Genomic DNA, 13,792 nt, shown 5'->3' with positions numbered 1-13,792 from the left:
ACAGGTACTCGGATTATGTGATTTTAATTTGCAAGCTTCGTTCTGAACTTAAATTCAGATATATTATTTTCTGTTCGATTTTTTTAGGTTCTTGAAATTTAACTAAAAGTATAACTTAGTCTATAAAGTTAGAGAGGGGAAATCCTGATGTCACATAAGCAACTCTTACTGATATTTACTTGCCCATAAAAAGGACAATAGATATCACAACTTTTGATGAGACATTTATTTGGAATAAACAATTTGTCACTTGTAGGGAATTTATCTGTGATCCACTGCACCTATGGTGAGTAAGTAGTAACCACAGAACTACATGTACATGTAAATCCTACTGTAAACAATTTGTCACTTGTAGGGAATTTATCTGTGATCCACTGCACCTATATGTATGGTGAGTAAGTAGTAACCACAGAACTACATGTACATGTAAATCCTACTGTAAACAATTTGTCACTTGTAGGGAATTTATCTGTGATCCACTGCACCTATATGTATGGTGAGTAAGTAGTAACCACAGAACTACATGTACATGTAAATCCTACTGTTAACAATGTGTCACTTGTAGGGAATTTATCTGTGATCCACTGCACCTATATGTATGGTGAGTAAGTAGTAACCACAGAACTACATGTACATGTAAATCCTACTGTTAACAATTTGTCACTTGTAGGGAATTTATCTGTGATCCACTGCACCTATATGTATGGTGAGTAAGTAGTAACCACAGAACTACATGTACATGTAAATCCTACTGTTAACAATTTGTCACTTGTAGGGAATTTATCTGTGATCCACTGCACCTATATGTTTGGTGAGTAAGTAGTAACCACAGAACTACATGTACATGTAAATCCTACTGTTAACAAAGCCTTTACATCATTCTGAATTTCATCTATGTCACAAATGACTCAAACATTAATCACCTCAATCAGACATAAAATAAAATATACTGGGGAAAAATTAGGGAACTCATAAATAGTATGTTGAGCAAATTACAGACTTATAATCCACAGCATCTGTAAATTCCGCCTGTTACTGGTAGTCAATCCCATCACACTGACATTCAATCCCACCAAACTGACATTCAATGCCAGCACACTGACATTCAATCCCACCACACTGACATTCAATCCCACCACACTGACATTCAAAGCGACCACACTGACATTCAATGCCAGCACACTGACATTCAATCCCACCACACTGACATTCAATCCCACCACACTGACATTCAATCCCACCACACTGACATTCAATCCCACCACACTGACATTCAATCCCACATTACATCTCTTTATTTTATACACACATAATAACTCTTGTACTAGAGTAGTGATTTAAATTTCGTCTCAAATACCATGTTTCCTTATTTTTTCCCCATCAGTATATTTTTAGATTCTAAGAGAAAAACTGATAATAATTGTGGCTATAGTGCTCATTAATTTTAGAAACAGAAATCCATTTCTTCCATCTGGTCTAACATACCGTGCTAGGGATGGTCGAATTCTTCCAAACACATTTTTCAGCCAAATGTACAAGTATTTTCTTGCCAAATGCCTAAAAAATAGAAGTCATAAATGATTAACTATAAGATCTACCATACTATAAACAGTATGGCAAAACATCATTATTTACAGCAATGTGTTATAAATTGGTTTTTAATTTTAACAAGATAAAACATAAATAAACAAAAAATCTTAAATTATTTTTATTGTAGTATTCTAGTTCCACAGGCCTCTACAGTGCTCACCATTTCTTTTGTTTGGCAACTGAAACATTTATTATACGGTCGCCAGGGGCGGGCAAACAAACCAAAGTTCATATAAACAAATCAGCTAGGGTATTTCTACACTCTCGACTTGGGGCTTGAACCAGATAGACTTAGGAGCTGTTCTTGAACTTTGGACTAAGGTAAGTGAACTTAATTCTTGTTAACTTTTGCATTTTGAAATTTTTGTGTTAATATTTTCAGAATAGACGTAAATTACTGTAGTTTTCTGTCATTTTGAATACTGAATTTAAGTGTTAGGTTACATAGTTATTTTAGCATTCCTCTAATACTTGAACAACCTAAATCTCTGTAGTTATTTCTTAAACTCAAAAATGGAAGCCATTACAATTAATCCCACAGCCCTAAAAATCCCGAGAGTAGCCAGGTAAACCAGCAGGTATTAGAAAACACTGTCATGTCATGTCATAGGGTTTTATGTGTACATTCAGAAAAAGCTGTTGTAGCGCACGGCTGTCGTGGGCACAAGAGCCGGCCTTCGCTGGCTCCTCCGTCCATGACAGGAAAGGTGGGGGGAGGGGAGAGGAGGAACCGCCTGCACTGGCAGGTGCAAGGGAGCACCAGCAGCCCGATCAAATCGGTAGCAGGCGGGTGGGGGTGGTGGTGGTGTTATGGAATTTGAATGGAGCAGTTAAATGCCAAAGAGAAAAGGGTGCGAAATTTTTATCGAGGGAATTTGGCGCAATTTTGAACGGTCGGTCGAAAGGTAAATGGCCGAGCTAATATAGGTTTTGATATTAGTGAATCGAGAGTAGCTCGTTAATTTTAGACCTCTACGATGCTGTGGTGTCTCCCTAAAAAACACTGTAGCGATGGACTCACCTAGGTCCCCCATCCCCCCACGACTACTAAACCACGGGTCGCCGACATGGAGGCATGCTCCGTTGGTGCGGGTACTGACCACAACATACACCCGGACATAGTTTGTCCCCACCTGCCCCAAATTGCAAGTGGTTGACCTAGCAATTAAGTTGGCCCTCAGATCTGCCATTAAAGGGACACCTAATACTCCCAAAAGCGCAAGCAAAAGGTATTTAGAAATTAGCTCCGATGAGGACGAGCAGATTGACGTGGAGAACGACGTTCACCCCTAAATCGAGTTGAAAAATAAATTTCAGACATTAGAAAAGAAAACCCATGCTAATAGAGCACTAAAACGAGCCAGGAAAAACAACAAACCAGTCCCCTAGCCTAAAGCAGATAACATCCCAGGCCTTAGGCAAATCTTGTTCAACGGTATCAACCCTACGTTGTATCAGTACATTTACTGGCAACAGGCCATATCCAATATTTTAGAAGAAAAGTCCGAAAACAACATCACGGACGTACTGTACCATACCAGGTTGTCTAACAGAGACACGTTTATTAAAGGCGAGGAAGAGGCACTTAACAACCTTAGTACTTTATTCAAAATCAACGCCGACCCTCAGAGGAACCGGCCATGATAAGACTTGACTCGGTCTCAATACCTCCAGGGACCAAACCATCTTTCAGCAATTCAGCAGTATCACCAATGCCAAAACCAGATAGCGTAGATCTAGGGAAAAACATCCACGACAGGATTAACGCAGCATTTAATACCCCCAAGTCCAAGTCAAAGGAAAATAAATTTCACCACGACTTGTGACCAGTCCACCCAAACACGTATAACCACTTCAAACAACTTGTGCCAGATGACCATGGCGGACCTGAGCGAAGGCACATGGTCCTCTGTGAAAGCACCTCAACCAGAAAGAACACAGGTAGCCACTGCAGACCCGAGCGAAGGCACATGGTCCTCTGTGAAAGCACCTCAACCAGAAAGAACACAGGTAGCCACTGCAGACCCGAGCGAAGGCACAAGGTCCACTGTGAAAGCACCTCAACCAGAAGAACACAGGTAGCCACTGCAGACCCCTCGAAGGCACACGGTCTGCTGTGAAAGCACCTCAACAAAACCAGAGATCGGTGTCCACAGCGGACGTCCTAGGAGCCATCAAAAACAAAAATTCTGAGCAACCAACTAAAAAATGTAGGACCAAGCGGAGCACACAGCCAGGTCCACAAACACCAGGACCTTTCTACAAGGAAATACCAGTTAGAGCTGGGGGACGCAAACAACCACAACCTCAAATTAGCAGTGAACCCTCAGCTCCAGCCACAACAACTGGAAACACCTCACCCCCTCTCATCACCAAGTGGATTATCAAACTCCCAGCAGATGCGACCACACTGCTCCCACTTAAAAGGGATAACCCCCACTTGAACTTGAGAGAGGCGACCACCTGGTCAAACGGGTACATCCTAGTAAAAGCTTCACTTGGCAATAACAATCAAAGCATCTGCATTCAGGGACATCACTTCCAACTTACGCCCTATGAATGGAAGACAAGTAAATGTTTCCACTGTCAACAGTGAGAACATAGTGTGGCTACGTGTCGTCACCATAAATAGCTTCCCACCTGCAACAGGTGTGGACAAAAACATGCGAGAGCATCCCATAACTCCCCTTGTACCCGACCTGCGCAATGCCCTAACTGCCTCAGTCGGCACATGGCACATGACACCAGGTGCCACCATTACCAGAAAGCGCTCCACAAACTAAACAGAACTAGTGAACAACCAACCAAACCAACTAGCCAAAAAACAACTAATAACAAGTCAACTTCAGCAGTTAACCCAAACTGCTCATATGCAGAAAAACTTAAAACCAATAATCTATCAGTAATTAGCCAACTTAAATCAATCATCCAAACCTTAGTTCAAGAAATATCAACAATTAAATCCAACCTACATGTAGGTATTCAACAAAATTAAAATAAAACTAATAACAAAATCTTAAAACATCGGGCTAGCGTCATAGGATACACATCTCCATACACCCCCGCTAATAATTCAAACATAAAAATAAGGGCCTTAGCGTTCTCCAATGGAACGCTAAAGGCCTCCATTTAATGGGACATGGTGCCGAACTCATTCAACTAATTAGCACTAGCAACATCAAGCCAGATATAATTTGCCTGCAAAAAAATTGGCTAGGAATCGGCATTAAAAAAAAAAAAAAGTATTTAAAATTCCAGGATATACTAGTTATAAAAATAGAGATAATAGCACCAGAGGCGTGCGCTACAACAGCTTGCTCTGAATGTGCACGTAAAGCCCTATGACCTGACCTGACCAGAGGTGGAATAGTTACTCTAATTAAAAATACCATACCGCATACTGAAATTAAATATGATTCTATTAATAAAAACTTAGAAGTCCTAGGACTTACTATACAAAATGACAAAATGCATATTGACATCATTAATGTTTATAGCCAGCCAGGATCAGCCCATGTCCAACCAAATAACGTTAAGAGATTACAATAAACTCATAAATCCAAACAATAACCTAATTCTTGTTGGAGATTTTAATTGTCATAGCACACTGTGGGGAGGTCTGCATTCCGACACACAGGGAGACATACTAGGAGAATTCATCAATATACATAACCTAGTATGTCTCAACAATGGCAGTACTACTTTTATCCATGATTATTTAGGCACCTCTAGCAACATAGGTGCAAACGCCCAATGGGAGGTGTTGGAAGCTCTCAATAGAGACCCCCCCCACCCCATCTTAACCAGCTACAAATGTAATAATACTTATTCAGAAGAAGACAAATTTATACCTAAATTTAAATTCACTAAAGCCAACTGGGCTGGCTTCTAAAGCGACTGTAATAAAATCAAGTTAGAAGATAGCCTAAACATTGACGACGCCACTACAAAACTTACAAATAAAATAATAGAAATAGCAGAAAAGAATATTCCTAAAACTAAACCTTTCAATAAAAATAAGCCAGTTAGCTGGTGGACAGACGAAATTAAAACTAAATGCGGCTTCAGGAACAGGATGTGTAAACTTTATAAAAAAACAGGGAAACAAGATTATCATACCAAATATAAAGTAGCTAAAAGTGAAGTAGGTTAACTTATTATTAATGCTAAACAAGCCAGCTGGCATAAATTTTGTGGAGAAATTAACAATAGAACATTCATTAGAGAAATGTGGTAAAAAGTTAAAGCGGCAGTATCCAGAATATTTTTATTATTTAAGCATATAGAACAGAAAATCCAATTATGTTTGGTGCATATATGACGCCGCACTCCGCTGGCTTATCCAGGTCAAAAACAAAGCCAGTATTTCGAAAGTGAGACACTTTTGACGGTCTCCTACCGATCTCAATTTTCATTGGCTTATCACAAGTGTGGAATTCCCCAACAAGAGATCATGTGAGATTTCACAATTTTTGAACATATTTAACTGTCTTGATTCAGGGGTCGTCTCATATCTCCAAAACATATTTATATCCACAGAGGTATGGTACAATGCCTTTCCTCCAATACCCTAACCCTGCACATGCACCCGATTCCTCTCTAAGATTATATGTCAAAATTACCAAATGTTAGACATCCAACAGCAGATGGAAGGAAGGATAGGATATGTTTTATTTAACGACAGACTCAACACATTTTATTTACGGTTGTATGGCGTCGGATGATTATTAAATCAATATGCTCTAACTTTGATGTTGTTAAACACCGCCCCTCCCCCCATACTTTACCCTTTCCAAACGAAAATTTTCCTTAACACTTTTTTGAAAAACTTAAGAAAGATAACTATTTACCAACTAATGATACTAAAACTACAAACCATCCAACCACTGATAACTTAGAATTCAATCAACCAATAACACTGTTAGAACTAAAAACAGCTCTTAAAGCTAAAAAAAAGTACTGCCACTGGGCCCGATAAAATAAGTTACCAGTACATGCTACTTAAACACATGCCAGATGTAGCCCTAGAGGTAGTGTTATCGCTCTTTAACAGGATCTGGAGGGAGGGTCAAATGCCTGCTGTGTGGAAACACGCAGAATGCTTTAGTCTTCCTAAAGCGGGAAAAGACCATGCCCTCCCGGGTAGTTACAGACCGATAACACTCACGTCCCACATGTGTAAAACTTTAGAAATCATTATAAATAAACAACTTAACAATTTCTTACTTAAAAATAACTTAATAATTAACTAATGTACAGAGCAGATTTAGAACTAAACATTCAACTATAGATCAAATTGTTAGATTACAAAATAGTATTAATGATGCATTTCGGAAGTCTCATAAAAGTTCTAGCAATCTTCATAGATATTGAAACGGTCTTTGACATGGTCTGGCGCCAAGGTCTATTAAATAAACTACAAAGTAATGGAATTAAAGGTAACATGTTTAACTTTATCAACAATTTCATCCATAACACATCAATCTCAGTTAGAGTTAATGGTCACTGCTACTGAAATAATAAATGGTATACCACAAGGTTCGGTCCTCTCATTTTTATTAATGACATAACTAAAGCACTTAATGCTAATGAAAAAGTAGGAAAGGTTTCTCCACTAAACACAGAATTATTTGCCGATGACTGCACCATCTGGCACACAGGCAACATAACCTCTGCTCCATTTACCAAAATGCAGGCTGATACGAACAGACTAAATAAATGGGCCCTGGACTGGGGCATTAAACTATCAGAAACTAAAACTGTTTATATGCTCTTTAATAAAATCAATAAACCAGATAGCCACCAACTAAAATCAGGTGACAAAAAAAAAAAATCCAAGAGTCAAAATTTTTTAATTCCTTGGAGTAACTTTTGACTCAAAATTAACATTCAGTGATCATATCAATGACATAGTTAAAAACTCTTAAGAAAACTCTAAACTTGTTAAGAGCTATCTCAGGTACCAGCTGGGCAGCGCAGAGGCAATGCTTATGGTTTTCAAAGCATGCATTCTCTCCAGAATAGATTATGGAGCCCAAGTCTACAGTTGCACCCCCCCCCCCCCCCACTCACTCCTATCATAGCTAAACCAGGACAGGCATTTAAAATCAATCGTAAACTCAATGAAGTTAGCAAAATAGAAATTGAAGTAGGGATAAATAACACACCGGTGGCACGTACTATACCATATCAATCAGCCAGTCAATCGCCACACACCATATTTAATTAAAAAAGCTACAGATGCAACTCCATTTCCACCTTTTAAAAAAATCCTGTTTGAAGCCGCAGCTAATGAAAATTATCCCAAGCACATCCATATTTACACAGATGGCTCTAAAAATCCAGATAACGGTAGTTGAAGAAAAACTTACCAGACATTCAAAACTAGTTAAATATGCTAGGCTGTCAGATAACAGCAGAACTGACAGCCCTCATTTGGATTAAAACTCAAAAATATACTAAAAGTGTCATCTTCTCTGATAGTCTCAGCTCTATACAGTCACTTCAAACAAATAAGTCTACTAGACCGGACATAATAGCAGCTGTCCATAATGTACTCGATGAAATAAACCAACTTAAACTTAATGTAGTCTTCAAATGGGTCCCAGCTCACGTAGGAATAATTGGCAATGAAGTAGCAGACTATGGAGCCAAAACAGCACTCTCAATCACCAGCAGAATTAAAACACTTCCATTAGGTATCACTGAACTCATGTCCAAAGCTAAGAAACACTACATTAACAAATGGCAAGAAAGCTGGGACCTAACACCTAATACATGGCATTATAATATTAAACCAATAGTTAACTCTTTAAGACCTAAACATCCAACCTCTCAAATAGATAAAACTATTACTAAACTTCGAATAGGGAAATCAATGCAACTTAATAGCTGCTTTTTCATAATAACCAATAAAAGTACTAACTGTGAGTCCGGCACTCCAGAAGATATGAAACACTATCTTCTGGACTGCACACTGCACCACAATCACAGAAAAATAATGCTAGAGTCGCTAACTAAAGCCAACCCTGCCACCATAATTACCCCTAAATCACAACTTAACCCAGGTAAACATCATAAACAAGACATTTTTAAAGTCATATTCCACTTCGTCTAGTCCACCAAACCTAAACTCTAGATGCCATCAACATCTTGCCCCGCCAGCACTCAACTGACATGGAGCAGCGACCCTACAATACTATGCACTCCAACTCGGTTGATTGCGGGCGGAATGGGGGATGGTGGCACCCTCAAAGGGCTCCAGATACCCTTAAATAAATTAGAAAAGTCTTCATAGCGCAAGACATAAAAACCATTAGCTACTGCTTAACATTGCCCACCTGTATGTCCCTTGGATGGAGGAGCAACCCTAAGCACTCGACCTCGACTATGTACTCCAGCCCGGAGGATCAACGGCGGGATGGTTAACAAGCAATCTAAGTCGTATGATCTCAATTAAATATAGGTTTTATAGTAAATCTGTTCCACATGTACACCCATTGGATGGAGCAGCAACCCTAAGCACTCAATCTTGATTATGCACTCCTCTTCGGGGGGTCAACTGTGGAACGGTTAACATAACAACCAATTAGCGACGAATGGCTTGCAACACCCCCCGCCTGTGGGTTCTTCGGATGGAGCAGCGACCCTATGCACTCGACCTTCGATTATGCACTCCAGCTTGGGGAATCAAAGGTGGAGGAACAGCAAACTATGACTACTGACAAATGACCTTACTATAAATAACAACCATGATTTACACTAATGACACTCCATATTCATGAAGAAAAATATCTTCTATCTGAAAAATACTACTCTCTTATAATTTTAATACTGGTAATTAGCACATTCAGACTTTACTGATGTGCATTTAAACAAACAAATAAATAAATACTATACATGTACTAACAACATAAAGCAAGTGATGGTTACCTCAGCCGAAGCTCTTTGACTCGGCCACCTCGGTTCCATGTGTAATTTGGTCTGTAATTGTGAATGCTTAATGTTGACTTATTCCTATTTGTATGATCTATCTTCTCCCTCCGCCTCACTCTTGCCTGGGAAACTGGCACTTTACATACACCTCGACTCACATTTGAAGGCCTTAATTAAATACAAATACAGACATACATATACATGCAATATGTTGGGTATAATACGTATTGATTATTAAGATAATCAATGCTTTCCTCTGGTCCATACATTTCAAAATTTTACAATATTTTATTATTCACTGTTTTACTATCATTAATGTTATCTCTTTAATTTTCAACCAGCGGCCAATCCACCCTCACAATCCACGTTTTTTTTTAATACAATGAATGTACATAATTAAAATGCATCACAAAGGATGTAACACTTATGAATACAATGTTTACTCTTGACTTTATAATACATTGTTCAGACACCATGTTTTGTGTGTGTGGGTATTTTTGTTGGGTTTTTTTTTGTGAGGACACAGTTTGAAATATTTCGAAATATTCCAAAGGACTGAATAAATTTGTATTTTGACATGAATACATGTACATATGTATAAACATGTTTATGTGCAGTTAAATATTTGTATTGTTGCCAATTTCAATATTTGGTTCTTCTGATGGAGTCCAATCATACTGTCTCGAATTACAATATTCAATTATATTTAAGAGCAGTTCAACTATTTTGTAAACCCTAAAGGGGTATAATGATTTGTGTTAGTGAATGTTACCAAACCAAACAGACAGAAATTCTATTAATATTGACGAAATTATGTCATTATCACAGGAAAAATGGGGTGGGGGTATCAGTGAGCATTACATATTTTTAGAGGTGGAATGGCCTTAAAACATTACAAAGGGGTAGAGTGGTATAAAACAAAACCCTGACAAATGTTGTGCTACATAATTGTTGAATGGCCTCTTATACAGTGTTTGAAATAAGCATTTGCCCATTTGTCCTGACAAGTGAAAACTGCTCAGCAGTGTTCAAGATTAACGGTATCCTGATATCTCAGGGATACCAGATTTTAATTTTGGATATCAGACTTCAAGAACCCAGTATCCTGCCGGGATACCATATAATGTTGACGTAGCCCAGTGGTAAAGCGTTCACTCGATGCGCGGTCGGTCTGGAATCGATCCCCGTCAGTGGGACCATTGGGCTATTTCTCATTCCAGCCAGTACACCACGACTGGTATATCAAAGGCTGTGGTATGTACTACCCTGTCTGTGGGATGGTGTATATAAAAGATCCCTTGCTGCTAATCGAAAAGAGTAGCCCATGAAGTGGCGACAGCGGGTTTTCTCTCTCAAATATCTGTGTGGTCCTTAACCATATGTTTGACACCATATAACCGTAAATAAAATGTGTTGAGTGCATCGTTAAATAAAACATCTTTCTTTCTTTCTTTCCATATAATGTTGGGGGTTTTTTAATCCTGAGTTTTTATTTTTCATTAAAACAACGAAAGTCATCATTTACGGACAAAGTTAAGTAACAGTATTTTCTAGCTCATACCCAGACCAATGCTATACCGCAACAATATTTCTCCCAACTCGTACCCAGTCTAATGCTACACTGGAGACTTAGAACCACTAAGTCGCTATTGTTTTTGTTGTGATGATTCCTTCCAGTCTAAGTTTTGCTTCATTAGGCCTAGTAATTCCAAAGTCGATAAAAACACTGAAAAGGCAAGTAGCCATAATTTTATAATTTGGCATTATAAAATATTTCAACCAATACAGCCTTTTTATTTCTTAAAATTAAAATTGGCTTGCTTGCTGTATTTGAATGTTAGGTAACTGTATCCAACAGTTAGATACTAAATTCTCAGGTGAGATACCAGATTTTGATACTGCCCCAAAAAAATTTAATCTCGAACACTGCGAGTCGGACAAAACAAAATGTACCTTTGTGGTTGTCCAGTGGACAAGTAAACATATTCAATGCAGTTTCATTTTGAGCAATGAAAAACATTGTCCTTGTACTTTTTAAAATCAACCAAACTATTTATTTGGACAAATGAAAATATTGGTAGACAAGTAGATTTTTAGATGGATTTGTCTGGTGGACTAGTGAAAATTTTTGGTTAAATTTCTATCACATGTATTGAAATTGTCAAATGTTCTTTTCTTCAAGTCAGGCCAAACTAAAAGTTATTGGCGAAAAGCTACTTGTATGTCTTGTCAGTCAAAGACAGGCCATCTTCAGTTGGGATGGGTAGTATTATAAGGGGATGAAATTGGGATGCGGTGAACTCGTATGGAAACTAACTCGTATGAATGGAAAACTTGTATGGAAAACGAACCCGTATGGAAAAAATAACGGTGAACTCGTATGGGGATGTATGGATATGCAGATATACTTTGATATTTCTCTTAAATGTGTATTTTGACACTTGTTTTGTATACATGCTTCTTATTTATATCCCCATCAGTCAACTATTTGTGTGTCAACCTCAGTTTGTGCGTCAACGGCAATCACCTATAATCAAAACACACATGTCATTAGACTTATTTCCTGCGACAGAAACCGTAAACAATGCATGCATGTTTTGCGTTTCTCACTAGCCCAAACTTAAAAAACACATGTCGTTAGACTTATTTCCTGCGACAGAAACCGTAAACAATGCATGCATGTTTTGCCTTTCTCACTAGCCCAAACTTTAAAACTACTAGCCACGGATGTTGGGCTAGTGGATATGTCAAACTCTGCATAAGAACTACACACAAGTTGCTATACAGTATTGGATATATCAGTTTGTCTTCCATACGAATTCACTTGTGGATTTCCATACGAGTTCACTGCATTTCCCCCCATACAAGTAAGTTTTCCATACGAGTTCACTGCAAGCCTTTATAAGTATAAAAATGTTGTCAAAAAATCCTTAGTGGGTCGAATTCATGCCATAACTTCTAATCATACTTACTGCTTCAATTTTGCTGGTTGTAGTTGTGAATGTTGATCATATGAGACTGGTGGTAAGGGATTTTGCAGATTCTGGCCCTGAATCTGCAGGGCGGCATCTGTATCACCTGGAGGGTGCCAGGGATTAGGCGCATTACCAACACCACCAATAACGTTGGCACCAGGTCCTATCGAGCTAAAATGCGTTAAATCGGTGTGAACTTTCTTAAAATTTCTTCTATCCATGTTTTGCTGTTAGATGAGACATTATGAACTCAATAAATGATCTTCATTGACCAAGTAAACTATTATTTACAAGTACAAACAAGCAATTCGATCTCCCGCGTAGAGTAACTTGCCCTTGAATTGTTGTTGTATGTTGTAGGTTATTAACTTATTCAGTATTCAACCTGCCTGTTAGTGTTATAGCCTGAACGGTTTGTGTTTAATGACACCACTAGAGCAAATTGATTTATTAATATTTGGTTATTTTCACATATACTTTTAGAGAGAAAACCCTCTACAGTTTTCCATTAGTAGCAAAGGAGCTTTTATATGCACCACCCCACAGACAGAATAGAACATACACGGCTAGTCATGGTGCACTGGTTGGAACGAGAAATAGTCCAATGAGCCAACCGACGGGGATCGATCCTAGAACAACCGCGCATCAGGCGAACGCATTACCACTGGGCTGCGTCTCGCCCCAATAAGAACGGATGCAGGTCAACTCGCCCGGGCAACGGTTTAGCCTTTGGACAGCGTTCAGCGGAGGAGTGTGTGGAAAGACTTCGTGGAGAAAGGGTCGTAGTGTTTATGACACACACAAAAAAGCCCCAAAACAAATACATGATCGATTTGTTAATAAAATAAAAATGTAATTTCATGTATCAATTTTTTTTTCTTCTTCAATAAACATGAAAATAATTATATTTGATTTTGGTTTAAAGTACTGTTTTGCATCTAGTTCCGTATGTGGAATGTTTATATGCAATAAAGTTTTTATCTTTTTTTTATCTTTTTTATGCTGCAAAATACAATCATACCAACAGTTTTAATAAACTCGATTTTTATTTATTTTATTTATTTATTTATTTATTTATTTATTTACTTACTTGTTTATCCTATTAACGTGTATGATCAACTGCCTGGATAGCGGCGTTTCAAATAAAAGGCATTATTAAAGAGGATAGCTCAGAGATTCGCCCGTTCATGATGAGTTAATACATTTTACGATGCAGCTTTAACGACAGCGTCTAAAGCTATCGATGAATGACATACCAATGTGAATGATCTATTCTAAATGCTTTAATGGTT

General features: G+C 38.3%; 1 protein-coding gene across 1 annotated transcript in view; it reads right to left on the bottom strand.

Annotated features, from left to right (window-relative positions):
* LOC121384197 (protein SFI1 homolog) overlaps positions 1–12,814 on the bottom strand; it is a 45,177-nt gene extending 32,363 nt beyond the window's left edge. Inside the window, exons 1-3 of the mRNA XM_041514471.1 lie at positions 12,498–12,814; positions 9,523–9,693; positions 1,486–1,557 (exon numbers count right to left, since the gene is read on the bottom strand). Of these exons, the coding sequence (XP_041370405.1) occupies positions 1,486–1,557; positions 9,523–9,693; positions 12,498–12,721 (467 nt within the window). The 5' untranslated portion in view covers positions 12,722–12,814. The remainder of the gene's footprint in view (positions 1–1,485; positions 1,558–9,522; positions 9,694–12,497) is intronic.
* Positions 12,815–13,792: the final 978 nt, after the last annotated feature.

The sequence above is a fragment of the Gigantopelta aegis genome, chromosome 10 (assembly GCF_016097555.1).
Source record: "Gigantopelta aegis isolate Gae_Host chromosome 10, Gae_host_genome, whole genome shotgun sequence".
Lineage (NCBI taxonomy): Eukaryota > Metazoa > Mollusca > Gastropoda > Neomphalida > Peltospiridae > Gigantopelta > Gigantopelta aegis.
This window is presented reverse-complemented; position numbering and strand designations above follow the sequence as displayed.